Source organism: Amyelois transitella, chromosome 14, assembly GCF_032362555.1.
Source record: "Amyelois transitella isolate CPQ chromosome 14, ilAmyTran1.1, whole genome shotgun sequence".
Classification (NCBI taxonomy): domain Eukaryota; kingdom Metazoa; phylum Arthropoda; class Insecta; order Lepidoptera; family Pyralidae; genus Amyelois; species Amyelois transitella.
This window is the reverse complement of record NC_083517.1, coordinates 11,075,391-11,102,500: the sequence shown is the minus strand read 5'-3', so window position 1 is coordinate 11,102,500 and position 27,110 is coordinate 11,075,391. Positions and strand designations below refer to the sequence as shown.

The window sequence follows — 27,110 nt, the reverse complement described above, 5'->3', positions numbered from 1 at the left end:
CGCCGTTAACCTAACCCGCCGTTAACCTAACCCGCCGTTAACCTAACCCGCCGTTAACCTAACCCGCCGTTAACCTAACCCGCCGTTAACCTAACCCGCCGTTAACCTAACCCGCCGTTAACCTAACCCGCCGTTAACCTAACCCGCCGTTAACCTAACCCGCCGTTAACCTAACCCGCCGTTAACCTAACCCGCCGTTAACCTAACCCGCCGTTAACCTAACCCGCCGTTAACCTAACCCGCCGTTAACCTAACCCGCCGTTAACCTAACCCGCCGTTAACCTAACCCGCCGTTAACCTAACCCGCCGTTAACCTAACCCGCCGTTAACCTAACCCGCCGTTAACCTAACCCGCCGTTAACCTAACCCGCCGTTAACCTAACCCGCCGTTAACCTAACCCGCCGTTAACCTAACCCGCCGTTAACCTAACCCGCCGTTAACCTAACCCGCCGTTAACCTAACCCGCCGTTAACCTAACCCGCCGTTAACCTAACCCGCCGTTAACCTAACCCGCCGTTAACCTAACCCGCCGTTAACCTAACCCGCCGTTAACCTAACCCGCCGTTAACCTAACCCGCCGTTAACCTAACCCGCCGTTAACCTAACCCGCCGTTAACCTAACCCGCCGTTAACCTAACCCGCCGTTAACCTAACCCGCCGTTAACCTAACCCGCCGTTAACCTAACCCGCCGTTAACCTAACCCGCCGTTAACCTAACCCGCCGTTAACCTAACCCGCCGTTAACCTAACCCGCCGTTAACCTAACCCGCCGTTAACCTAACCCGCCGTTAACCTAACCCGCCGTTAACCTAACCCGCCGTTAACCTAACCCGCCGTTAACCTAACCCGCCGTTAACCTAACCCGCCGTTAACCTAACCCGCCGTTAACCTAACCCGCCGTTAACCTAACCCGCCGTTAACCTAACCCGCCGTTAACCTAACCCGCCGTTAACCTAACCCGCCGTTAACCTAACCCGCCGTTAACCTAACCCGCCGTTAACCTAACCCGCCGTTAACCTAACCCGCCGTTAACCTAACCCGCCGTTAACCTAACCCGCCGTTAACCTAACCCGCCGTTAACCTAACCCGCCGTTAACCTAACCCGCCGTTAACCTAACCCGCCGTTAACCTAACCCGCCGTTAACCTAACCCGCCGTTAACCTAACCCGCCGTTAACCTAACCCGCCGTTAACCTAACCCGCCGTTAACCTAACCCGCCGTTAACCTAACCCGCCGTTAACCTAACCCGCCGTTAACCTAACCCGCCGTTAACCTAACCCGCCGTTAACCTAACCCGCCGTTAACCTAACCCGCCGTTAACCTAACCCGCCGTTAACCTAACCCGCCGTTAACCTAACCCGCCGTTAACCTAACCCGCCGTTAACCTAACCCGCCGTTAACCTAACCCGCCGTTAACCTAACCCGCCGTTAACCTAACCCGCCGTTAACCTAACCCGCCGTTAACCTAACCCGCCGTTAACCTAACCCGCCGTTAACCTAACCCGCCGTTAACCTAACCCGCCGTTAACCTAACCCGCCGTTAACCTAACCCGCCGTTAACCTAACCCGCCGTTAACCTAACCCGCCGTTAACCTAACCCGCCGTTAACCTAACCCGCCGTTAACCTAACCCGCCGTTAACCTAACCCGCCGTTAACCTAACCCGCCGTTAACCTAACCCGCCGTTAACCTAACCCGCCGTTAACCTAACCCGCCGTTAACCTAACCCGCCGTTAACCTAACCCGCCGTTAACCTAACCCGCCGTTAACCTAACCCGCCGTTAACCTAACCCGCCGTTAACCTAACCCGCCGTTAACCTAACCCGCCGTTAACCTAACCCGCCGTTAACCTAACCCGCCGTTAACCTAACCCGCCGTTAACCTAACCCGCCGTTAACCTAACCCGCCGTTAACCTAACCCGCCGTTAACCTAACCCGCCGTTAACCTAACCCGCCGTTAACCTAACCCGCCGTTAACCTAACCCGCCGTTAACCTAACCCGCCGTTAACCTAACCCGCCGTTAACCTAACCCGCCGTTAACCTAACCCGCCGTTAACCTAACCCGCCGTTAACCTAACCCGCCGTTAACCTAACCCGCCGTTAACCTAACCCGCCGTTAACCTAACCCGCCGTTAACCTAACCCGCCGTTAACCTAACCCGCCGTTAACCTAACCCGCCGTTAACCTAACCCGCCGTTAACCTAACCCGCCGTTAACCTAACCCGCCGTTAACCTAACCCGCCGTTAACCTAACCCGCCGTTAACCTAACCCGCCGTTAACCTAACCCGCCGTTAACCTAACCCGCCGTTAACCTAACCCGCCGTTAACCTAACCCGCCGTTAACCTAACCCGCCGTTAACCTAACCCGCCGTTAACCTAACCCGCCGTTAACCTAACCCGCCGTTAACCTAACCCGCCGTTAACCTAACCCGCCGTTAACCTAACCCGCCGTTAACCTAACCCGCCGTTAACCTAACCCGCCGTTAACCTAACCCGCCGTTAACCTAACCCGCCGTTAACCTAACCCGCCGTTAACCTAACCCGCCGTTAACCTAACCCGCCGTTAACCTAACCCGCCGTTAACCTAACCCGCCGTTAACCTAACCCGCCGTTAACCTAACCCGCCGTTAACCTAACCCGCCGTTAACCTAACCCGCCGTTAACCTAACCCGCCGTTAACCTAACCCGCCGTTAACCTAACCCGCCGTTAACCTAACCCGCCGTTAACCTAACCCGCCGTTAACCTAACCCGCCGTTAACCTAACCCGCCGTTAACCTAACCCGCCGTTAACCTAACCCGCCGTTAACCTAACCCGCCGTTAACCTAACCCGCCGTTAACCTAACCCGCCGTTAACCTAACCCGCCGTTAACCTAACCCGCCGTTAACCTAACCCGCCGTTAACCTAACCCGCCGTTAACCTAACCCGCCGTTAACCTAACCCGCCGTTAACCTAACCCGCCGTTAACCTAACCCGCCGTTAACCTAACCCGCCGTTAACCTAACCCGCCGTTAACCTAACCCGCCGTTAACCTAACCCGCCGTTAACCTAACCCGCCGTTAACCTAACCCGCCGTTAACCTAACCCGCCGTTAACCTAACCCGCCGTTAACCTAACCCGCCGTTAACCTAACCCGCCGTTAACCTAACCCGCCGTTAACCTAACCCGCCGTTAACCTAACCCGCCGTTAACCTAACCCGCCGTTAACCTAACCCGCCGTTAACCTAACCCGCCGTTAACCTAACCCGCCGTTAACCTAACCCGCCGCCCGGGCCAAATTCGTTTCTTTAGATTCTATCGAAAGTGAGTCCACACCGCGTGTTACTTTGGTTACAGTGCCATCTAGTAACAAATGGTCGTAAACTTTTTCACTTTTCTTATTTCACAACATAGGTATGCATTATTTACATATTTAACTACTAACAGGAGATTGTTTGAAATATTGGGATCTGATTATCACAAAAATTCAGAATATTAGTGTGCTGTGTACTAATTGTCAAAAACAGTCAAAAACAGAAAGAGTTTTTCAAAATTCAATCTTAAATGGGTGTAATTTACTACTTTATTTTTGGGCGTTGAAAAATATTATATAATATGGGTTTTTAAAATGTTTCCACTTCGAAAAATTTTATTTCTTTCTTTTTATGTATACGCGAATGTATATATAAAAGCAATTAAAAATTTCATCACTTACAAAACGCAGTCTTTAGTCTGGAGGCCAGATTCATGTTATTCAGAAGCTGTGTAAAATTGGAGATTTATCATATCAATAAAGAAAAAGAGATGATGCCTTTACAAATTTTATTGAATTATAAATTGTACAATTTACTGTACTAAGGAATGAACTTTTCACTTTTTCAGATTGCTATTCTTATTGGCCTTCTCTTGCATCGTGTAGACATGACTAGAGTACTTAATCTGAAGTATTTTTATTAATTACTTATTATATATATGGAGTGGCATTTGTTATATTATTATTTATTTTTGTAATACATTGTATGTCTGTATAATCAACAGCACAGCGCACGCACGGAAAGATTTTCGGTAGCGCTTTTTTTCCCGGATTACTTTATGAATGTTGAATAATTTTCGTTCCTAACGGTTTTTCTTCAATTCAAATACCTATTTTTGTACCTAGACTCAGTTTTTTCCTCCGAACCCTCCCTAAATACATCTAAATACCGTTCCCGCTGCCTATCCCTACATTTTGAGCCCTTCCCGGAAAAAATCCGCGAAAAATTCGCCCCCCCGCCCACTCTTGTTTTCTCAGCTAGGTAAATTCTGCTCGCCGACGTAAGTCGAAACCGCAAATCGACTTTTTTTCTTTAGTGATTTTTTCATTTTTAGCTGTCGTTCTCTGTTTATTCCGTCCTAAAAATAGTATTTGAATTGATTCCATCCTTTTAGAAGCCATAGTTTGTATATACAGTTAGTTTTAGTTATTTAGATTCTGTTAAATTTCTATAGTCTACTGACGAGACCATGGGGCTCACCCGGTCTCCCACCCGGAAGGAGGCGACTAATCGACCTCCTCCTGCACCCCCTAACCGCCCTTCGCGGTCTTCCTCACCAGTGGCAGGCAATTCCAGGGCCTCCCCAACCACAGCTAGCCCCCCCGAACGCACTCGAGCGTACATAGCGTCTATTAGTGAGATGGATGAAGAGGATCTCTTAACTCCTAGCGTAGACCTCCAATTTTCCCCCGAATCAGACATGCCCCAACTTCGGTACATGTCTGACACCGAAACACCCGAAGTGAGCGACGCTACTGCCTCCTCACAAGCTCCCGCCAAAGTTGTGCCCGCTCGTAAAACTGCAACCAAGTCCAGCAAATCTTCTAGCGCAATGATTATTGAACTACCTGCCCGTTCTGAAGATGTGAAGAGTATCGACACCTTCATGGCGGTAGTTACAAAACTAACGTACACAATCAACAAAGCCGTTAACGAAGGAAAGAGCGTCACTGCTACCAACAAGCGGCTCATTGCGGCGGCGGCGCAGGAGATACAAAGATCTGCGCAGGCGTTGGTGAAGGTCAAGGAGACCGGGCCAACGGTCGCGATTGCGCCGACTCCTCCGACTCCGGAGATCCTCCCGGACCAGAGCACACTGCTCTCTATTATTCGGGAGAGTATCCGTGAGGAACTTAAGGCCATGACGCCGACGACGCCGGCGCCCTCTCCACCAGCGCCTGCGAAATCCTTTGCCGCGGCCGTGGCGACGCCCTCCCCCAAGAGCATTCCTCCTCCTTCACGCACCTTGCCCTCCATCATCATAAAGGCTAAGGAGACTAGCGACAAGCAGCAGCCAGTTGTACTTGATGCGTGGAAAAAGAACATCTCCTTCCGCAAGACAACCTTCGCTCCATCAAAAGTAAAACCTCTGCGCCAGAATATGCTCAAAGTAGAGTTCGACACTAACGAACAGCGCGATGAAATCCTCCACAAAGTAAACAACATCCCCGGCATTGCAGCTGAAGAGTCGAGGCTCCGTCGCCCTCTCATCATCTTGAAGGGGATTAGCAAAGAGGTCCAGAGGGAGGAACTGGTGGACATTGTGAGCCACCAGAACCAAATCCCGAGTGAAGAAATCCGCCTTTGCTTCCTCTTAAACAACCGAAACGAGCGATTTTACAACGCGGTGTTGGAGGTGGCCCCGGCGATCCGGCGCAGGCTGGTCGAAGGGGAGCGCGCGAACGTGGAGCACCAGCGGGTGCACGTGGCGGACTTCAGCCGCTTCGTGCAATGTTATAAGTGCCTACAGTTCGGGCACACTAATAACAAGTGCACCGCCGAGTCCAAACCGTGTGCCCACTGTGGTTCCACTGAGCACCAAATCAACTCGTGCCCCGTTCGCGCCGATCCCAACAAGGCGTGTTGCTACAACTGCAAGTCTGTGCGTAGCGCCAATACTGCCCACTCAGCCACCGACAACAAATTGTGCCCTCGCATAGTCAATGCCATTAAAGCATTACAAGACAGCACTGACTACGGGTATTAGCAACAAATCGTCCGCCCATGCTGCAAATATGCGCCTCAACGAGAAGGTAGAGCATAGTAATTTTAACGCCTTTCAAAATATGAAATATGAAAGACTCGCCATGTAATTACATATCACAAATTATTCACATAGTCACAATCCTTAGTTAAAGCAGATCAATGGCACCTAGTTTCAAAAATATAGCTCTAGATAATTAGCGAAGATGGGTATCTGTATCAAATAGCAGAGACCCATCAACGCTACACTTATCAAGCAGTTATACTCAGTATACCCATCTAATAAATAATTCATTGCCAAACAAACAACGTAGCATCTCAAAAAAAAAAAAAAACCTAACCTAACCTAACCTAACCTAACCTAACCTAACCTTTTTTTTTTTTTTTTTTTTTTTTTTTTTATCGTGTGGAAAGACCTTCGTCTACCCGGCCGGCTACGGGAAGTCGGACGGGTTATGTGGGGCTTGAACCCACTAAAACCACACGGTGCCATCGCCTACCGCTTCGTTGCCAGGAGTGTGAGCTGCCCTCGCTCATACTCCTGACGCGGCGGCCGCTTCCACGGCGGCCTCGGCTCGGCCGCTCTCCACGGAGCGGCCAGCGGGGTGACCCGTCGGCCTTCAATTCTACCCGCTAGGGGAGGGCGCGCCTGGCACAAGCGCGCCTTCAACCCAGGGCCGTTTCGCCAGGCAGCGGAATCCCGTTTCCGCCGCCCGACCGGCCCTTATTGTGGGGGCAGCAGGTGCAGGGCGTATGCCCGCCTCCTGCGCCCAGTGCGCCGGCGGCGTATGGGGACGTCGGACGTGTCCTCTCTCACCCTTTCCGCCGCCTCTTTGCGGAGCATGACGCTCTCCGCAAAGGTCTGCACTGCTGTCCACGACCTCTCGCTGTCGACCATCTGTCTCACGACAGCCGGCAGGGAAAGGTCGTCCCCCACGACCGCGCGAAGCTCCGCGCGGTCTTGGTCCCAGGCTGGGCAAACCTCCAAGGTGTGCTGGGCGTCCTCGTCAGCACATCCGTCACAGTGGTAACCTAACCTAACCTAACCTAACCTAACCTAACCTATGCAATATTTACCGCCTCGTCCTGGATTACGTTTCGGACAGGACCGTCACACTGGACTACGCCAACAGCACTGCGTCAAAGACAATGACAAAAGGCTGTGTGCAGGGCTCTGCTTGTGGCCCGGTCTTTTGGAACTTAATCCTGGACGAGCTTCTCACCCTGCCTCTGCCTAAGGGCGCTCACATACAGGCATTCGCGGACGACGTACTGCTGGTAGTTGAGGGAGCAGAACGGAAGGATGTTGAAGCCACCACCTCCATCTGCCTTGATGATATTAATTCCTGGGGAGAACGCGTCAAGCTCAAGTTTGGCTCTGACAAAACCCATGCAATTTCATTTACACCGCAAACTAAGCAGGCAAATCTTAAAATGGCAAATAGCACAATTTCATTAACAGATCAAATTAAAATTCTGGGAGTCATCATCGATTCAAAACTCAATTTCATTCAACATGTAAACTATATTCTCAACAAAGCCACAAAAATATTGAAAAACATCTGCAAATTTGTCCGACCAACTTGGGGAGTTCACCCCGAGAATGTCGAGTGTATCTACCGACAAGTCATCGTCCCAATAATCACATATGCAGCAGGCATCTGGGGCTCGGCTACCAAATTCTACTCCGTGCGTCGAGCCCTCAGATCCTTCCAAAGGAGCTTTGCCATCAGGGCAATCCGCGGCTTCCACACCATCTCGGCGGTCGCAGCCCTGGCTATAGCTCAATTCCCCCCACTCCATCTTGTAATAGACGAGTCTCTCGAAATTCACAAGACCAAAAAGACAGGAATATGCCAGGAGTTACCGGATGACATAGCACTGTACTCAAAGACCAAAGTAAGAGGCCTTCTACACCCGGCCAAACGAGTCACCATTACCTATGACGAAGCCACAACGCAAGAGGACACCACTGCACTTATTAATCCTGATGCCCCCAATATTTTCACCGACGGCAGTAAAAAGGAAGACGGGCAAGCGGGGGCTTCGTTTGTGGTAATGATGGAAGGACAGCGACCCGTAATAAAGAAATTTAAATTGTGCCGCACCGCCTCAGTATTTATGTGCGAGCTATTCGCCATAGCAGAAGCCCTCAAGTGGCTTACAAACGCAAATACTCATTTCACTGAAGCTCTTATCTTCTCCGATTCTCAATCATCCCTCAAGGCCATCCAAGATCGCAGCAATACCGACCCATTAGTAAATCGAATCCACCACCTCATCTCCTTCCTTTCATCTATCAATACAACTGTTAAATTCGTCTGGTCCAAGGCTCATGTTGGCATAGTGGGAAATGAGATAGCAGATGTCGCGGCTAAGGAGGCTGCAGAGAAGAAAACCGCAACTCTGCTAAATCATTTCCCGCTCTCACACGCCAAGCGACTCCTGCGCCAGCGCACTTTGGACGCTTGGCAATGCGAATATGAGTCGGCCCCACAAGGGTCTGTAACAAAATCTTTCTTTAAATCCATCTCTTCAATAGCCCAATTCCGAAAGTATGTCAAACTCTCGTTCCCTATCACTCAAATTTTAACAGGACACGGGTATCACAAGTCATACCTACACAAATATAAAATCACTGAGGATGATCGTTGTCCTTGCGACGACGTGACTCCTCAGGACGTTCACCACCTCCTCGAATCCTGCCCTATATTCCACAATAAGCGTGAAAAATATACAATGATATGCCTTAAAAATAACCTAGAACCATTTAACTTGAACTTGTTATCCAAATCCGAAGAAGCCACAAAATACTTATTAGAACTTATAAACAGCATAGTAACACACCTAAAGCAGATCAATGGCACATAACCACACAAACAACATAGCTAAACATATATAGCGACGATGAGGTATCTGTATCAAATAGCAGATACCCATCAACGCTACATTTTGTTCACAATTTATAGCATAACTAAAATTGGAAAATTCATGCCAACAGTAAAATCTTAGTATATAAAAAAAAAAAAAAAACCTAACCTATGAAAAACTGGGATGAACAGACAAAATGGGTGTGCAGGATCGAAGGTGGCGTCGAGACGAAGAGAATGAGGTACAACAATCGGGTGTGGACACTCAAGAGATGGGTGCCCGTTCTATGGGTGCGAGGTATAAGGTAACCTCGGTTCGTATATGAACATACATACATACATACATAAAATCACGCCTCTTTCCCGGAGGGGTAGGCAGAGACTACCTCTTTCCACTTGCCACGATCTCTGCATACTTCTTTCGCTTCGTCCACATTCATAACTCTCTTCATACAAGCTCGGCGGTTTCGGGTACTTTTGACCTGACCCTTTACCAGGACGTCCTTAATTTGATCAAGATACGTTCGTCTAGGTCTTCCCACTCCGACCTTTCCCTCCACACTCTCCTTGTATATCTGCTTAGTCAACCTGCTTTCATTCATCCTCTCCACATGACCGAACCATCTTAACATACCCTTTTCTATTCCTGTAACTACATCTTCTTTCACATCACAACATTCCCTTATCACGCTGTTCCTTATCCTGTCACTCAATTTCACACCCATCATACTCCTTAACGCTCTCATTTCCACTGCATTTATTCTGCTTTCATGCTTCTTTTGCCATACCCAACTTTCACTCCCATACATTAATGTCGGGACCAACACGCCCCTGTGCACAGCCAGTCGAGCCTTTTTGGATAGTTTCTGACTGCTCATAAAGGCATGCAAAGCTCCATTCACCATGTTTCCCGCGTTCACTCTCCTTTCAATATCACTATCATACTTGCCATCTGATGTAAACTTTGATCCTAGATATACAAACTCTTTCACTTGCTCCACTTTTTCTCCTCCAATCAAAATATTACATGCTGTCATTTCTTTCTCCATTTCAAAAACCAGTGTTTTAGTTTTACTTACGTTCACTTTCATTCCTTTCTCTTTTAAAGCTTCATGCATACAGTTTACCATCTCCTGTAACTCCTCCGCTGATGACGCCAGTATAACCTGATCGTCGGCATAGAGCAGACATTTGACGAGTAACTCATTCATCCTTAATCCACTTTTAGACTCTTTCAAATCTGTCAAACAGCTATCCATAAATAGGTTGAACAGCCACGGTGACGCAACACATCCTTGCCTAACGCCTTTCTCAATCTTAAACCACTCAGTGTGCGCTCTGTTTATCCTGACACAAGCACTCGAATCCTCATATAAGGATTTCAGTGCTCGTATTAAGAGACTGCTCACCCCATGCATAGAAAGTGCTGACCACAATTCATTCCTCTCAACTCTGTCATAGGCCTTTTCCAGATCTACGAATGTGCAATAGACTTTTTGACTCTTGGCCAAAAACTTTTCGGCTATGCACCGCAAGGAAAAGACCTGATCAGTACATCCCATTCCCTTTCGAAATCCCGCTTGAGCATCCCATATTTTGTCATCAGTTCGTATATGAAAACCGGAAAAAATTCGATAACTTAAAAACTACTGAACAGATTTCAACGATTGATATATCAAAAGATGGGGGATGGCGACCGGGATGATAGACAGAAACTAGTAAGACAATGTTCGATAGAAAAAATTTGAATTAAACGCAAAAAAGTGTGATTTTCGAAAGCTGAAACTACTAAAAACAGAAATAACAAAGGCAAATATGAACGGATTTTTTCCGGGAAGGGCTCAAAATGTAGGGATAGGCAGCGGGAACGGTATTTAGATGTATTTAGGGAGGGTTCGGAGGAAAAAACTGAGTCTAGGTACAAAAATAGGTATTTGAATTGAAGAAAAACCGTTAGGAACGAAAATCGGCAAAACTATATGAAAAACTGGGATGAACAGACAAAATGGGTGTGCAGGATCGAAGGTGGCGTCGAGACGAAGAGAATGAGGTACAACAATCGGGTGTGGACACTCAAGAGATGGGTCGGTTAGGTTAGGTTAGGTTAGGTTAGGTTAGGTTAGGTTAGGTTTTTTTTTTTTTTTTTTTTTTTTAAGATGCTAAGTGATTTGTTTGGTAATTAATTTTTTATTAAATGGGTATGCTGTATTGTTGTATGATAAGTGTAGCGTTGGTGGGTCTCTGCTATTTGATACAGATACCCACCGTCGCTATTTATCTTGAGCGGTGTTTTTATGTTAAGGTGCCATAGATCTGCTTTTTTGATTTGCATTTGTGACTGTTATGATTAAAATGTAATATTGAATTTTGCGAGGCGATTTCGCATTTCGACAAGGCGCTAGAATTAGAATTAAAGTTACAATTTTAAATTACAAGGCTCTTCCTTCTTCTTAAGGCGCATCTTTGCTTCAAGGGCGGCCAACGTGCTGCTAATAGCCATAGTCAGTGCTATCCTGAAGAGCTTTCATGGCATTGACTATGCGCGGGCATGCTTTGTTGTCGGTGGCTGAATGGCTAGTGTTGGCGCTACGAACTGACTTGCAGTTATAACAGCACGTCTTATTCGGATCGGCGCGAACGGGGCACGAGTTGATTTGGTGCTCAGTGGAGCCACAGTGGGCGCACGGGTGGGACTCAGCGGTGCACTTGTTATTAGTGTGCCCGAACTGTAGGCACTTATAACATTGCACGAAGCGGCTGAAGTCCGCCACGTGCACCCGCTGGTGCTCCACGTTCGCGCGCTCCCCTTCGACCAGCCTGCGCCGGATCGCCGGGGCCACCTCCAACACCGCGTTGTAAAATCGCTCGTTACGGTTGTTTAAGAGGAAGTGGAGGTGCGCGTAGGGCGCGTCCAGCCAGGCGGGGCTGCACGGGCGGCCGGGCCGGGGCCGCAGTCCAGCAGGCACTTGTCGCTGAGCGTCACCAGCCGGCGCGTGCGCACGAACAGCGCGCCCTCCACCGCCGCCATGACAACTTTTTTCAATAGAAATTATAAGTTCTGTGTAAAAGGCGACTAAGGGATAGGCTTATAAACTTGGGATTCCTCTTTTATATATATTTATGATATATATAAAAGAGGAATGATACGCATATATTTATGACAAGAGAGTTATGAAAATGAAGTAAAATGCACCCCACGCTTTTTTCTCCGATTTAAATTTGTTTATAAATTTAATTTTGTTATAATTTTAATCGGCGGTAATTGACTATAACTTGTTCGACTTGCTACTACTGTTTTATAATTCCTTTGTCATTAATTTTTATTTTCTATTTTTAGTTCGATTAGCAATAAAAGCGTAGTTTTTTGGTTTTTTTTTAAACTATTATTTATTTTCTATTTTTTAGTTCGATTAGCAATAAAAGAGTAGTTTTTTAGTTTTTTTATACGATTATTTTTTGGAAGTTAACACTTCTAGTATAACTATCTTACTAGAAAAGATCTTCGCAACCATTTAAGACAAAGAGATAACAACATAATATACTGACATAATTAACATGCAACAGACTTTTTCCAATATAGATCATTGTATGAAGGTCGAGCCTTGTTTTTCTGAATGAAAATTATTTTCGTTTTAGTCAGTGATTTATGGTTCGATATATTTGTATTATATTTAATTCCTTCTTTATCGACTGTAAGTCCAAAGCTAGGCCAGGACTGACCTTGACACAAAATCAATCAGAATAGATATAACGGGCAGAGAGAAAAGAAACCGAGGGATATATTAACACAATCAAAACGAGATGCAAAGTTCCAGTTTGGTATTTTCAATTCATTTTTGTTAATTTCATTTAAGTATGTAGATTATAATCTACTCGATAATTGATGATTAAAATTATTTTGATCACGATAAATTCCCTCTTTACTTCCGAAAGTTTTGTTTCGTAAAATAATTTCAAAGTTTATGTTCTGATTAATTTATTGTAATTATAATCTATGAAAAGCGTTAATAAATCGAGGTTGTCATCAAACATCTTATATAAATGTCAAATAGAGTTAATCTACGTGTATGAGGCTTATTAGTATTCACGCAAGTTCGAAAGAGTAAGTCGTACACTCCAGAAATCGCTAGCGTGCTAGCTCTGTCTCTCTTACTCTCCTACGCCTTCGTAGGAGAGTAAGAGAGATTTGAATCTCAATTCTTGTGGCCTTTCAGTATTTTGAAGGCTGTTGGCTCTGTCTACCCCTCAAGGTATATAAACGTGATAATATGTTATTTTGTAAATTATGCTACTTGTCATGCCATTTTTTAAACAAAAGATAAAAACAACTAGAAGACGGCATTATGCAATTAATATATTATACACTAGCTGTGCCCGCGACTTCGTCCGCGTGGAATAGTTATTTTGGGCATCATATTTATTTTTGCAAACATCCTCCTCAGGCGATAAGGCGGTCACGCGTATTAGAAAGAACGCTGGTTCGCCGTATTAAATGTTTCGCTGAAAATTGCTTATAACGACTATATTATCTCAAAACCTATTCGTCTGATTTATATACTGTAAATGGCACTTTTAGTCTACATGAAAAGCCGAAAGTAATAAACATATTTATTTAGATAAGGATTAATACTGAATTAAAGAAATTTGGTTTCAAAATAACTTATGTTTATAATGAAAAAATAATCTTAAAAAATGAACATAAAAGTGGTTATAGTAAGTAAACCTTAAGAGATAGATATATGCTCTCGCGGACTTTTTTGTGGCAAAAAATGAGTACTTCACATCTTTAGTACATTGTTTTACTATATCTTTGTTGGTTTGCGCAGCGTTCGCGTGGAAAGCTCGCAGATGGCCGACTCATTCAACTTCCACCTGCATTGTTGACGTTTCCCGTAGAAAATCCGGGATAAAATGTAGCCTATAGCCTTCCTCGATAAATAGACTATCTAACAGTGAAATAATTATTCAAATCGGTTCAGTAGTTTCTGAGATTAGCGCGTTTAAACAAACAAACAAACAAACAAACAAAACAAACTCTTCAGCTTTATAATATTAGTATAGATATGTATATATGTATTTAATTACACATATTGAGTTAGCCTGCCTGTCGCGAAGTGAGTATAATATTATACAGTTTTTAACTATGATTCTTTGTTACTGTTAAATAGGCTATCGATATCATCTGCGAGTATAGCCTATGTGGCACGAGCGAAACCGTGGCGGCCCGCAAGTATGAAATGAAAATGAACACACCATATCAATATACCTGAGATTGTACTGAATTTACAGTCAGAGAGATAGCAAGCAGACCCGTTATCTTGTTCGTAATCATAACAAATACTATTTTGATCGGTGACCTCGTCGCACACACGCGGCGCAGCGGTGGCGCGGCGGTGGCGCGTGCGCAAGTTTTCGGGAATCCCGGCGCGGCGCCGGCTGTGTTTGCAGCTACTACTACAAGCACAATTACGTACGAACAATCGAGTTAAATTGTAGCACAGATTAAATATTAAGCTCGCATGCAAAGAATTATGAATGTAGACGAAGCATGGTAAGCAGAAGGTGCAGTCTGCCTATCTGTCCGGGAGAGACGCGTGATTGTACCTACGAAATGTATTATGTTAATAGAAATGTAAGAAATTTCAATATTGTACGAGTACATATTAAGAAATATGTCAAACATTTGGACTGCAAAATGAACGTAACGATTGTAACGCATCCTCAATGCTCTTAATGTGCGCTGCCCGAAGAAATCCCGATTGGGATAAGTCCGCCATTGTACATAATAATATTCTTCTTAATCCAATGACTGTTGTTGTTCCCGCGTGCTATTCCTACGGTGTTACGGCTTTGACCGTTGGGGCGGCAACACTGCGCCGACGCACGCATGTAGTATTTACCTCGTTGTAACCAAGAGGCTCCTAACATACTTTTTAAATGAAATAGTGATGTATTCGAGTTGGGACTGAATGGTGGTTTTTATTATAATAAGTTATTGTGTTGTTTGTGTTCATACAGGCAGGAATTAGTTCGGTTAGGTAAGAACGTATACTCATTATTTGTTCATTTTGCTGTAGTTAAAAAATCTTAACAAAATATATTTTTTTAATGTTTTAACATACATAACATATGTAACTTTTTCACCGAAGAAGACAGGGTTCGAGCTCACATATAGAGTCTAAGGTTACGTCGAAATGAATTTTAGGTTCATATACATACATACATTTTAAAAACGAAGTATAAAAGAAGTACAATCATTATGGCTGACCTACTGCTATGCTCGATATTTTTATACCGCATCAAATTGATAAATGATTTTATGAGTGGTCTCCCATCGCAACGTATTTTTTTAAAATTATTACTTAATATATACTAAAGTATCTTTTATATAGGTAAGGTATTTCTAAAGGGATCTTAAGTTTGTGTCATTTTAAATTCTTAATTACATTTTTATATTTAGATTTTTACAAACCTGTTTGTTGAAAATATTTGTTTTGTTTCAGATTTTCCTGCCATCGCTCCAGTGCAGAACACATTGCTATTGCTACAACTTGGAGGAGAGTCATAGTTTACAAAATCTGCGTGTTCTTTGTGTGGAGTAGCAATTATTTGTTAGGACAAGATGAATTTCATATCAAACGTTCTAGATTCAATACCCGTCGTGGGTCACGTAAAAGGAACGTTCCACTATATGGTTGGGGATGTCGACGGAGGAAACCAAGCGATGTACCAGGCCAGCAGGTCGAGCGCGGTGCTGGCGGGCGGCGCGGCGGGCTGCGTGGGCGGGCCGGCGGGCGCCGCGCTGGGCGCCATGTACGCCGGGCTGGCGGCGGACCTGCTGGCCTCGGGGGTGGCGGGCAAACCGCAAGGGATTGTTCACAATTGTGCAAAGGTTGGAAAAGATATTGCAGAAGGCAAAAACCCAACTAAATCTATAATATCGACAGGGGTGCAGCTCACTGTGGATGGAGTGGGCGGTTTGGGAATGGGTGGAGTTTCAAGCGCCGCCACTCAAATTTCTGAGAAAGCTGTTTCGAAAACTATACAAAATGCTGGAAAAAAAGTCATTGCAAGTGTCGGAGAGAAAACACTTCAGAATTCGTTTCAAGTTTCGACTGCGCAAGCAACTAATATCTTAGTTAAGAATACCTCAGAAAGGGTTGTAAAAAAGGTTATAGAAAAAACTGTGTTGGTTGCCGAGGTTGCGCTGGTATCGACCCATGTAGAAGTGAGTGCTAAAAACAGAAGTGAACGGGAGGAAGAGGAGAAAGAACGCAAACGGAAAGAAAATCGTGAGAAACAGAGAAGAGAAACTCAGGAGCGGCAAGAAAGAGAACGAAGACAAAAAGAGAAGGAGAGGCTGGAAAACGAACAAAAAGAGAGGGAGAGGCTGGCAAACGAACAAAGAGAGAGGGAGAGGCTGGCAAACGAACTAAGAGAGAGGGAGAGGCTGGCAAACGAACTAAGAGAGAGGGAGAGGCTGGCAAACGAACAAAGAGAGAGGGAGAGGCTGGCAAACGAACTAAGAGAGAGGGAGAGGCTGGCAAACGAACTAAGAGAGAGGGAGAGGCTGGCAAACGAACTAAGAGAGAGGGAGAGGCTGGCAAACGAACAAAGAGAGAGGGAGAGGCTGGCAAACGAACAAAGAGAGAGGGAGAGGCTGGCAAACATAAGACGGCCGCCTGCTAATGCCGGAGCGCCCACGTCGCCAGAACCTTCGGAACCCAAGAAGAAAAATAAAAACAAAAAATACTCTTTTATTGTTTTACTACTTTTATTACTTAAAAAAATATTGGAATACATTTGGAAAAAATTGAAGGAATTGTTTTATAAATTCGGCATGCTATTAATTCTCTTTATCATAATTTTATATCTTTATCTAAATGAAGATTCTATCGCCTGGAAGCATCAAGAATTGAAATTTCGATTAATTTAGTGGCAATTGAATAAGTAATTTTATATTTACGCTTTCTTTGTTCATTGCATAATTTTACAACTTCGTTTGCCGTAAAAGTTTACTGACAACCTTTACGCATAATGTAATATTCCCTTATTACTTCTTAGAGGATTTGTGGGGAGGCAGTTTTGATATATCAGTTTTTAAGTTACTTGTTTTTACCGCTACATATAACAATTATTCCATGTTTTCTCATTCCTAAGAGAAGTCTGGCTTTTTCTTATTTTAGACTAAATATAATACTTTCTTTATTATTTTCATCTTGTTGCAATAAAATGTTAAAGTATCTACTGCTGTTTGTTTCTTGTATCATCTGTGACCACTCTTGTATCATCTGTGACCACTCCTGTATCATCTGTGACCACTATTGAATCATCTGTGACCACTATTGTATCATCTGTGACCACTCTTGTATCATTTGTGACCACTCTTGTATCATCTGTGACCAATCTTGTATCATCTGTGACCAATCTTGTATCATCTGTGACCAATCTTGTATCATCTGTGACCAATCTTGTATCATCTGTGACCAATCTTGTATCATCTGTGACCAATCTTGTATTATCTGTTACCACTCTTGTATCATCTGTGACCAATCTTGTTTCATCTGTGACCACTCTTGTATCATCTGTGACCGATCTTGTATCATCTGTGACCAATCTTGTATCATCTGTGACCAATCTTGTTTCATCTGTGACCACTCTTGTATCATCTGTGACCGATCTTGTATCATCTGTGACCAATCTTGTATCATCTGTGACCAATCTTGTTTCATCTGTGACCACTCTTGTATCATCTGTGACCAATCTTGTATCATCTGTGACCAATCTTGTATCATCTGTGACCAATCTTGTATCATCTGTGACCAATCTTGTATCATCTGTTACCACTCTTGTGTCATCTGTGACCACTCTTGTATCATCTGTGACCAATCTTGTATCATCTGTGACCAATCTTGTATCATCTGTTACCACTCTTGTGTCATCTGTGACCTTCTCGTCGCGTCCTCAACTGTTGGCTTCAATTTAAAGTTTTGGGATTGTGGAAATAATTTGGCCAAGGTTTTATTCTGCATAAGAACTCTTCATACTATGTTAGTAAAGAAAGAAGAAAGAAAAAATAATTTATTATGAGATCACATTAGTGTACTCAAAATAAGTAGGAATACCCAAAAGTAACCTTATATGTGAATGCCGTAACAGGTCCCGGAACTTCCGCCAGTACCCTGCGGCGGCCGCCGGGCACACAACATAATATCGTATAATGCTTTTACTTATGAAAATTGGAGTGGTTCTGTCCACTTCCAGGAAACATACGACCAACAGCAAACTAATATATTAAGCGCCTGACTTGTTTCGAATGGCAATGACGATGATAATTTGTTTTTGTTTTATTGACCCTTCACAAAGGTAACATACAGAGGACATATAAAAATTAATAAAAATAAACAAAGCATAAAAGTACATAAATTTGGGGTTCAAGTTATAAATTCTCCTAAAAGCAATTTTAATGATAGGTACTTTTCTTAGTCAGGCAAACCTTATAAATTTGCAAGAGCCATAATACGGACATTTTGAAAAGAGACCTTATGAACAAGAGCCCTTGGATTAATTACTGTTACTGACAAATTTCAACTTCTGCATAAATTTACAGTATAAATACGTCAAGGTCAAAAATTTCACTTACAAAACATACTCTCACCTCTTTCTTTCACTCTCCGAAGATGACAAGGTTTGATAAAGAAGAAGAAGAAATTAGTGATTTATTTTATGCATTTCAGAATGATTTTAGGAACTGTATCAAATGACGAATATTTCAACTATAATTAACTTATGTATATATTTTCCTTAAATAACAACTAGCTTATATTTTACATTATTTAGGTATGATACGTACAATAAGTATCTTTTACTTCATACAAACATTAATTTGTGACATTACACTAGATGGAAACCGCTCAATGGCTCTCAGCTCTCAGCAATCTCTCAATAGTGCGATTAGTGTCAAATGATTCACTTTTTATTTTTGGTCAGTTACTTAATATACTTATAATTAAATGCGTCACTGCAGGACAAACATAATTCCAAACACGTTGGGCAGCGCAAAGCAGTTCGCCTCGCTCTGAACATAGATAGTTTCTTTATCAAACTTGAATTAGTCATTCATCAGGTCGGATCCAGGCCTGTTATAACTATGATCACGTGATCACCAGCACTAATAACACCACAGCGAACCCGATCACCACACAAATGATTAGGTGAATTTTTTTCTGAAACAAATAATAGGCTTGAATTATGTCTATGACAAAATGACGCCAATTTGGCGTGTAATAGTTTTATGTGTTCTTCCCGCTGGCGTCATCCTCGATAACATCTTGACCTTTCTGAAAAAAAAGCCCGGGGTGCGCCTTTTGACCATGATCCGAGATTGAGTAAGTCAGGGTTTTAGAAGAAGCATCTTCCGTCTGACCTCTGCAACTTATGCAGGGACACCTAACCCATATCAGATCATGGTAAAAGATAAAACACTAAATGAATGTTCTCAATCTCTTAGTCGCCTTTTACGGCATCTATGATAAATAAATGGAGTAGCTCTATTCTAAAGTGGAGGAAACCACACGGCATATACGATTAGGTTACGCTACGATATGATTACGAGAAAATTGTCACGTTTGGAAGTGCAGCTGCCTCGTGTCAGGTCAGCGGAAGGTGGCCTCACCCGGCTGGCCTTCCTGTGCGAGACGGCGCCGCGCATGAGCTGCTGCTCGCCGCTCTCCACGAAGTCGGACGCCGCCAGCGCGAAGTGCACCACGCTGTCGATCTGCTCTTGCTGAAATGCACATTCAAATTTATCAAAACCTGTAATCCAACATTACCAGCGATTAAAAACCTTAATTTGTGTATATTGTAACGTATAAGTATTCTGAAGATGCCGTGTATCAGTGACATCGGGTGGCAGTATGAATTAGTGAACTGCGGTGGGAATAGCAGATTATATAGAATATTGCAGGTTCACCCGGTGTGTGGTAGCCCTTAATGGAGGGAATTCATGGCGGCAGGTAGCTAGTGAACACGTAGAACCTGTTCGGCCACGAGCTGCGCGAGCCGCACGAACAGGTCGCGCACGTCGCGCAGCGCCGCCTCCGCGCGCGCCAGCTCGTCGCGCCGCGCCTCCACCGCGCGCAGCGCCAGCCGCGCCTGCGCCGTCTCAGCCTTCACCTGCAGCATTAGATGCGTTCAACTCAATCCAACCTTCAATACTAACATCATAAGGAAAAAAAATGTTTTTTTTAATAAATAAAGTAAAATTTGTAGCACTGATATTTGTTACAGAGACAAAAAACTGCATAAGCTACTTATTTTGATGGAGATTCCCGTGGATGTAAAGCCCCGCGTACCTAGTAGCTATGGTATGGGATAAGTTTAAGAAATTTATTGTACACAATTGCAACATACATACAGCTTTAATTATCTAATTTCATTGTAACTGTACAGTCTGTAATCAGAGCAGTGTACTGTACTTAAGGTGGAATGCTAACGGCTTCCATCACGTGGAGGGTACCATCGTGAGGAAACCTCTATACAACGGTTATGTTCCATTGATGACAAGGACCGCTACCCAACGTAGGTGATTTGACGAGGTTTTTTTTAATACAATATGACCCAAAGGGACACGTTTCAGTCACAAAGTGTATGCTTATCTTAATCAAGTAGAACATAGATATATGTTACTCACATTATCAACAAACAAGGATATGTTCTTTGAGTCGAGCAAGGCCTCGCATTCTTCATCAGAAATGGTCAAGTTTGCTGAAAATAACAGAAACATATAATGTATAATACTTGGTTTAACTTTTCTGTAATTTGCAAAGTAAGTAGGTACTTAATAGTAGTAATGATTGCTCTGGAAGGTCTCGTTTGTCTCGTGCCAAATTTTATTACAATCGGTTGAGTATTTTTTTTTATCTATTTGTTACAAATATATAACTTTTCTATAGCATACACACATAATAATATCCTATAGGGTAAGCAGACCCGTCCACAGAATACAGAGATAGACAATTCAAAACTGTTGAAAAAATTTTTTTTCGTATTAGTGTGGAGTGGTAGGAGTACTAACTGCTGTGCCGTTCTTAGCACTTAAGAATTTAATTTTCTCATGAATGTCGAAAAAGGCGACTAAGAGAACAGGCACATTGGTCCAATCTCACTTTTACCATGATCCAATATAGGGTTGGTTCCCTTGCAAAAGTTGCGGAGGTCAGCCGGGTGTAGCTTCGTAAGAATCGTGATTTGCCCAATCCAGGATCATGGTCAAACGAAAGTGAGAGTACTAACTAAGCTTGATCTGCTGCTGCAGCAGGTCCTGCTGCTGGTCGCGCGCCGCCTGCAGCAGCCGCTGGTGGTCCGCCAGCGCGTCGGCGGCGCGGCGGCGCGCGCCCGCGTACTGCAGGCGGCAGATGCGCGCGCGCGCGTCGTTGCGGCCCGACCGCGCCTTGGCTTCCAACTGCACCAGCGCGCCGCATAGCTTGGTGCCCAGCGCGTTCGACTGAGTCACGATCGAGTCGAACTCGTCTTGTAACCCTGAAATTGAGAGCATCATGATCAGACAAGCAGCGTTTCTATAACTTAAGTAGTTCTGAAATTGTAGGGGAAATCATGATGATCATTGCACAATAAGAAATAATTTATTGATCTCCGAGATAAACGATAAACTAAAATACCGATTCCGTCTGAGCGGTTGGTGTGATACGTGGTTAAAACGGTAGGTAAAATTTAAAGCCACAAATTAAATGATGACTAAAATCAAAGACGAAGATGAAAAAGAAGAAGAGATGTTGTGTCGTAAGCTGTCTCGGGCGAGACGCCTGCGAAGTGGGTACCTCTGCTGGCGTGGAAGGTGGGGTCCGCGTGCAGCCTCCTCAGCAGCAGCGTGTTGCCGGCCAGCTCGCGCAGCCAGCCTTGCAGACGCTCCACCTGCAATGTACACCGTCCACTATAACAACTAGCTTCTATTTCATTTCAAATTTAGCCCAAATCCTGATTTAACATCTTCGTAGAAAAACTTTTAACATCACCGAGACTTTCCGAAATAGTTGGCTTTGTATACTCTGTATACAACGTGGTATGTATGAAGGAGAATGGAAACTACAGTAATGAGATAAAATCACGATATTGTTACTTATCACTTCGTGTTCTCCGTTGCACTCATGGGTGACTCAGTAACATTATTTTCTTCCGCTGGGGTAAACAGAGACTACTCTATTTTGAGACTAGACTACTAACTCTTTTCAGTTGCCACATCCATATTAATTAATCTTTTGTTGCCATAGTAAACCTATCTTCCACAAGTTGTATAATTATTCTGAAAGTTTTTACTACTTACCTACGCAAGTTCGTGATGGCTAATTTGTTTCAAAAAAGTTAAATTCTAGTTTATGTGCTAATACCTAGGCTTTTCGTATATATATTTAAGATAACAAGACATTATACTGGCGGTCATCCGAAGCAGCTTGATAACGCGGAGTGGGCGCGGCCTCAATCCTACTCACTATCGCCGCGTGACGTCATTTGTCCTTAGCCTGTTTACTTTTCAGACTAAAGTCTTAAAATTTTACAACAATTTTACAAGTCCGTGAAGTACCTATGACACCACACAGATCATTAAGTCGAATCACATTAAACCAAACTATCAAACTGGATTTTCAGATCGAAGTAGGTACTTGGCAAATCCTGGACTCAATCGTGATGTGATGGGGTTCATCAAAGTGGAATCGATAGTTGCCAATAGTAGTAATAACAAAAACTGCAGTGAATCATTGATAAACAAAACGTGAGCAACGGCAATTAACTGTTTTATTGGAAGTTTCATTATCATCACTAACGGGAACCAAATTGTTTCGCGGGCACGCTAATTAGAGGTAGATGCACTCCGGCAAAACGCGGATATATCACGATAGGATAATTTGTATTAGTTACAAACTACTTTAAGAAATATTGGCGATAATACTTGGCGATAATGACAAGGATTAATGATGAAAATGGAATAGAGTCGGTGGTCGAATCGGTAATGTGCCCGGTTAAAATGTGTTTGGTGCAAAAAGACACAGGTTCCTATTCCACCCCGGCTATGTACCAATGACTATTTTGGAACTTGTGTACTTTAGTTTGAAAACTTACCGATGCTCTTACGGTCAGGGAAAACATCGTGAACAACAAAGGTTGCGGTGGTCAGTCGGGAGTAGCTTCGTGTAAAAACTTGACTCACCTAATACCGGATCCATAGTCAAAGGCATACCCCGGTGCCTCTCCAGAGTGGTGAGGATACAACCGGGACTAAAGCCAGGAGAAAGGGAAGAAGAACAAGGATCAACAACTTGGAAATTCCCGATAAAAAATTTCTAATTTTCGTCATTCTTCTGGCGGTCGCGTTCCCGCCTGTCTAGAGAGGAGCCTAGGGTGCACCTATGAGAACAATCCTGGATTCATATTTTAAAGTCATATTTTAACGTGAAGTGGCTCCCGTGTCACCTCTACACTCCGCAACATTTGCAGGGGAACATAACTCATAATGGTTATGCTTTGCCTGACCGTAAGAACATAAGTAAACGGTCAAACTTATGTATATAACTTGGAAAATAGTCATGTTCCTGGTAGGATTTGAACGTGTGGTGACCATGTGTATTTTTATTGGGTCATCTCAAGTGTTCGATCATTCATTAGCTTGAGTACAGGCCCCTTGGGCTATCTGCCTCCTCACCGTACATAAACTTACAACGATGTCCACAATCAGATGAGATGAGCTGCCAACAGCGCCAGCGCCGCGCGTCATCCTCTAATTGTGACTTCCTATTTACGGATTATCTGCTTAATGTGACGGCATTGTGCGTGAGGATACCCGGGAGAGAAGCAGATAGTCGCAATTACTGTATTTATCAGTTGAATGATATTTAATGTACCGCTATATTTGTATTACCAGGCTGAGGAAAGCAACAATATTTTCAAACCCGACCCGTATAAATGAGACTGGTATTACAAATCGTATTCCTGCAACTATTTTATTGATAGTATTATCTTATCTCAAATTACCATACTTGTGATACAAAATAATCAATGGAGTTCCTTTCTATTTTTTATATCATAAAAAGCCGTTATATTGGCAAAGCACGGCCTACCTACTTGTTGTTTTCTTATAGTTGTTACTAAGACCACTGGTATCTGTATTATCTGTGTTCGGATTGTATTATGTATACCATAATATCTTTGTGATGCTTTATGCAAATTTAAAATTTTATTGGTTTAGTGCGTGTTTATATCTGGGATTGCATTTGCTTCTGCCCCCATTTGCGGCAGTTTTCACGGTACGCAGGCATCATGCTGACCTCACTGAAGGTCTGGCGGATGTCTTCGTCTGCAACGGCCGCATCGCCGATCTCCACCGTGTCGTGGTACACGCCGCGCGCCGCACTCGCCTGGAACCACACATAAATATATCACTGCAAAGTGAACTTAATAATTGACAGCAGTTAGCAAATAGACGAGAATTGGTATAGGTCAAAACATAACATAAATAATTTCCTTATTTAATAGAAAACTCCTAATGGACAAAACCCGTGGACCAAACACGTTGCTTCATGCGGGCAGCTGTCTTGCGCAGCGTATTGTTATTGCAATATAGCAAGATAATGCTATGCCACCTCCGTGATGAGAACCCTGGGATTGCCACTTTTTCCTAAAAAAAGGGGCAAACAAATTTTTATATATAGGTATTTATTTTGGATTTGAACAACATTCTTAAATTATGTAGGCTATGTAATTATCTGTAGGTACCCTGGTACATAACACTGTAAGAAAACATAATTTTAATGCACGATCTTTCGCAAAACAGAATAAGAGTAGTTTGTATGAATAAGTTGATAGAATGGCATTCAAACACATCTACGCATCTAAAATTAATTTCTCTGTACTTTATGTAATTATTATCAAAATACCAATGTATATGGGATGAGTAACGTGTGATCAGCCGGAGCGGCGCCGGCCGCTCGTTGGCGGCACACGCGGGCACGCAGCCATGATTTCCCCGACACATGCGATCTGATACCTCGTGCTTTACAAGCTTGTTCAGATATACACAATTTGTTCATGAAAATCATCATATTATAAATCATAACTTTTACTTAGGATTATATTCTGTAATAGGCAGATTTCGTATGTGCGAGTCTGAGCTAAGCAAATCCCTGTACTTCAGAACATCAGCCGTATAAGACTACTACTGGATGTTTCAATCACTGACTGGCGACATAATTTCAAGCAATCATAAAGTGAGCATTAGTGCAGACATGCACTTTGAAAGTTCACAGTTCAAGAGCTTGTTGTAAACACAAATCACTAACACAAGGTAGATGTCATCGAGTACATTATCCTTCATTGGAATCATTATTATTTTTGCTAATCACCTCTATTTTATTCTGATATGTCAGATTCACAATTGAACTATATTTTTATAAAAGTTTATTAGTACAGTTATATCTTTTTACGTGTTAGCAATAAGTTTGATAGAATTATATAAAGATAAGAGATCTTGGAGTAGGATATGTTAGATACGTACTAGATATTCACGGAAAGGCAGTGTACTTATGCTTAATGGTTGTCTAAAAAATAAAGTAAAGTTAGCTTTTAATCTCATATCCTTAGGACTCCGTTGGCAAGAAGATACCAAAATAATTTGAGTTCGCAACGTGACACTGGCGTTCGCGAGATGTTCCACACACGACGCTGACGTGACGAGTGATCAAACACCGTCGGCGCTGGTTCACGGTCGCGCTTTTCATGGGTTTTTCCCATTTTTGCGATAACTCTAGAATATGAAGCACAGTAAGGAAATTTTTGCTTTGATCACTTTCAACTTTTCGCTCTAGTAATTTCGGACAATGTTGACGAACATTGTTCGTATTCCGTGCACTAACTGATTTATCGATCACTTCACATTTTTTAATAGAAATATAACACTCGCAGATTTTGCAGCTTTCTGAAGACTTCTTGCCACAAGAAATATGTGTACGACTTACATTTCTAAGTTCGGCCAGTCGATCCTTCACGGCCATGTCGTCTGCCGGGCGGCGCGGTGCGCGCGCGTCGGTATCTAATCGCGCACTGATAGCGCGGTATCTCTCGCGATCATTGCCGCGCTGCTCACGAGTATCATTCGCACCTAACAGCCGCGGGTGTGTGTGTACTATATTACTACATCATAGTATTTTAATATTGTCTTCCTACTCAGCTTGTGATTTGATCGTAGCCAGGCATGAAACAATGCGACCGAATGTATCAAACACGGGCAGATTGCAAGCAACCCAATGAACGTAGGAGAGAGTCATTTGTTGTTTTGCTCAGTGAGGCTCATCAAGAAATTTGATGAGACATCTGATCCTATCTCTATCTGTTTGGTTCGAACATGGTGCCAATGGATCTTATCATGAGTTGAGTTCGTTGACCAATCATAATCTCTATACTCTATCACCAGTCATCCTGATATCATCGTTTCGCCAACATATATATATGTATAATCACGACTTTATACCTTGCGGGGTAAACAATCAATAGTCTTGTAAAGACTAGTCTTGAACGTGGCCTCGTTCAGCTGTCTGGCTTAATAATAGAATTAAGATTCAAATAGTGACAGGTTGCCATCGCCTAAAAAGAGAATCCCAAGTTTAAAGCCTATTCCTTACCCGCCTTTTACGGCATCCATGGTAAAGAGATGGAGTGGTCCTATTCTTGCTTGTCCTTCGGGCCGACGCGGAACAAACCTGAATTTTAGGAAATGTAGCAGAACCATAGCAGAATAGTGTCGCTCGTACAAGTGAGGTGTTGTTGTAAGTATGTTAATGTGCGGCGCAAACAATGCCGGGTCACGACCGCCCCCTCCCCCCACTGCCCCCCCTCCTGCCGGTGTCGGCAGACGGGACCAATGAACCGCGGGGATCAGGCCTCGCGTCTCGCGTCTAGCTGGATGCTCGCATCTAGATTACCTATCTACTGCTAACTACTTCTACTACCAAACTGATACCGATTTGAATTCTTAAAAATATTACCATGTTATCGTGAAGGGTACTCCAAAAACAATATCGGTACATTTGTCTTCAAACTACCTGATGGTAAGCAAGTTAGAGTACCTACATTATATCTATAAGGAGGCAATGATTCATCCTTACCCAGGTGTCAGTATTTTAACCCTTCAAAGGCCATGAGGCCTATTTTATGACCTTCGTTTCTTATTGGACTAT

At 43.6% G+C, this 27,110-nt stretch overlaps 4 protein-coding genes across 7 annotated transcripts; 2 read left to right on the top strand and 2 right to left on the bottom strand.

Annotated features, from left to right (window-relative positions):
- The first annotated feature begins 7,147 nt into the window (after positions 1–7,147).
- On the top strand, positions 7,148–10,961 carry LOC132902505 (uncharacterized). Its single transcript, XM_060947778.1, has 3 exons — positions 7,148–8,499; positions 9,078–9,173; positions 10,886–10,961. Exons 1-3 carry the CDS (start codon positions 7,148–7,150, stop codon positions 10,959–10,961), a joined length of 1,524 nt encoding a protein of 507 aa, XP_060803761.1.
- Positions 10,962–14,740: 3,779 nt separating this feature from the next.
- On the top strand, positions 14,741–17,113 carry LOC106137285 (uncharacterized). The gene is made up of 2 exons (XM_013338091.2): positions 14,741–14,906; positions 15,372–17,113. The coding sequence occupies exon 2, from the start codon at positions 15,491–15,493 to the stop codon at positions 16,802–16,804; it is 1,314 nt and encodes a 437-aa protein (XP_013193545.2). The 5' UTR covers positions 14,741–14,906; positions 15,372–15,490; the 3' UTR covers positions 16,805–17,113.
- On the bottom strand, positions 17,113–18,518 carry LOC132902504 (polysialic acid O-acetyltransferase-like). Its single transcript, XM_060947777.1, has 2 exons — positions 18,512–18,518; positions 17,113–17,768 (listed from the first exon to the last, which is right to left on the bottom strand). Exons 1-2 carry the CDS (start codon positions 18,516–18,518, stop codon positions 17,113–17,115), a joined length of 663 nt encoding a protein of 220 aa, XP_060803760.1.
- LOC106137286 (uncharacterized) lies at positions 17,758–26,052 on the bottom strand. 4 transcript variants are annotated; one of them, XM_060947626.1, is made up of 8 exons: positions 25,893–26,052; positions 24,207–24,296; positions 21,708–21,801; positions 21,163–21,408; positions 20,561–20,634; positions 19,906–20,043; positions 19,481–19,654; positions 17,758–19,094 (listed from the first exon to the last, which is right to left on the bottom strand). In XM_060947626.1, exons 1-8 carry the CDS (start codon positions 25,926–25,928, stop codon positions 19,023–19,025), a joined length of 924 nt encoding a protein of 307 aa, XP_060803609.1. In that variant the 5' UTR covers positions 25,929–26,052; the 3' UTR covers positions 17,758–19,022. The 4 variants fall into 4 exon arrangements, with proteins under 4 accessions (XP_060803609.1, XP_060803608.1, XP_060803610.1 ...); XM_060947625.1 differs by having other exon boundaries at positions 19,495–19,654; XM_060947627.1 differs by having other exon boundaries at positions 19,544–19,654.
- Positions 26,053–27,110: the final 1,058 nt, after the last annotated feature.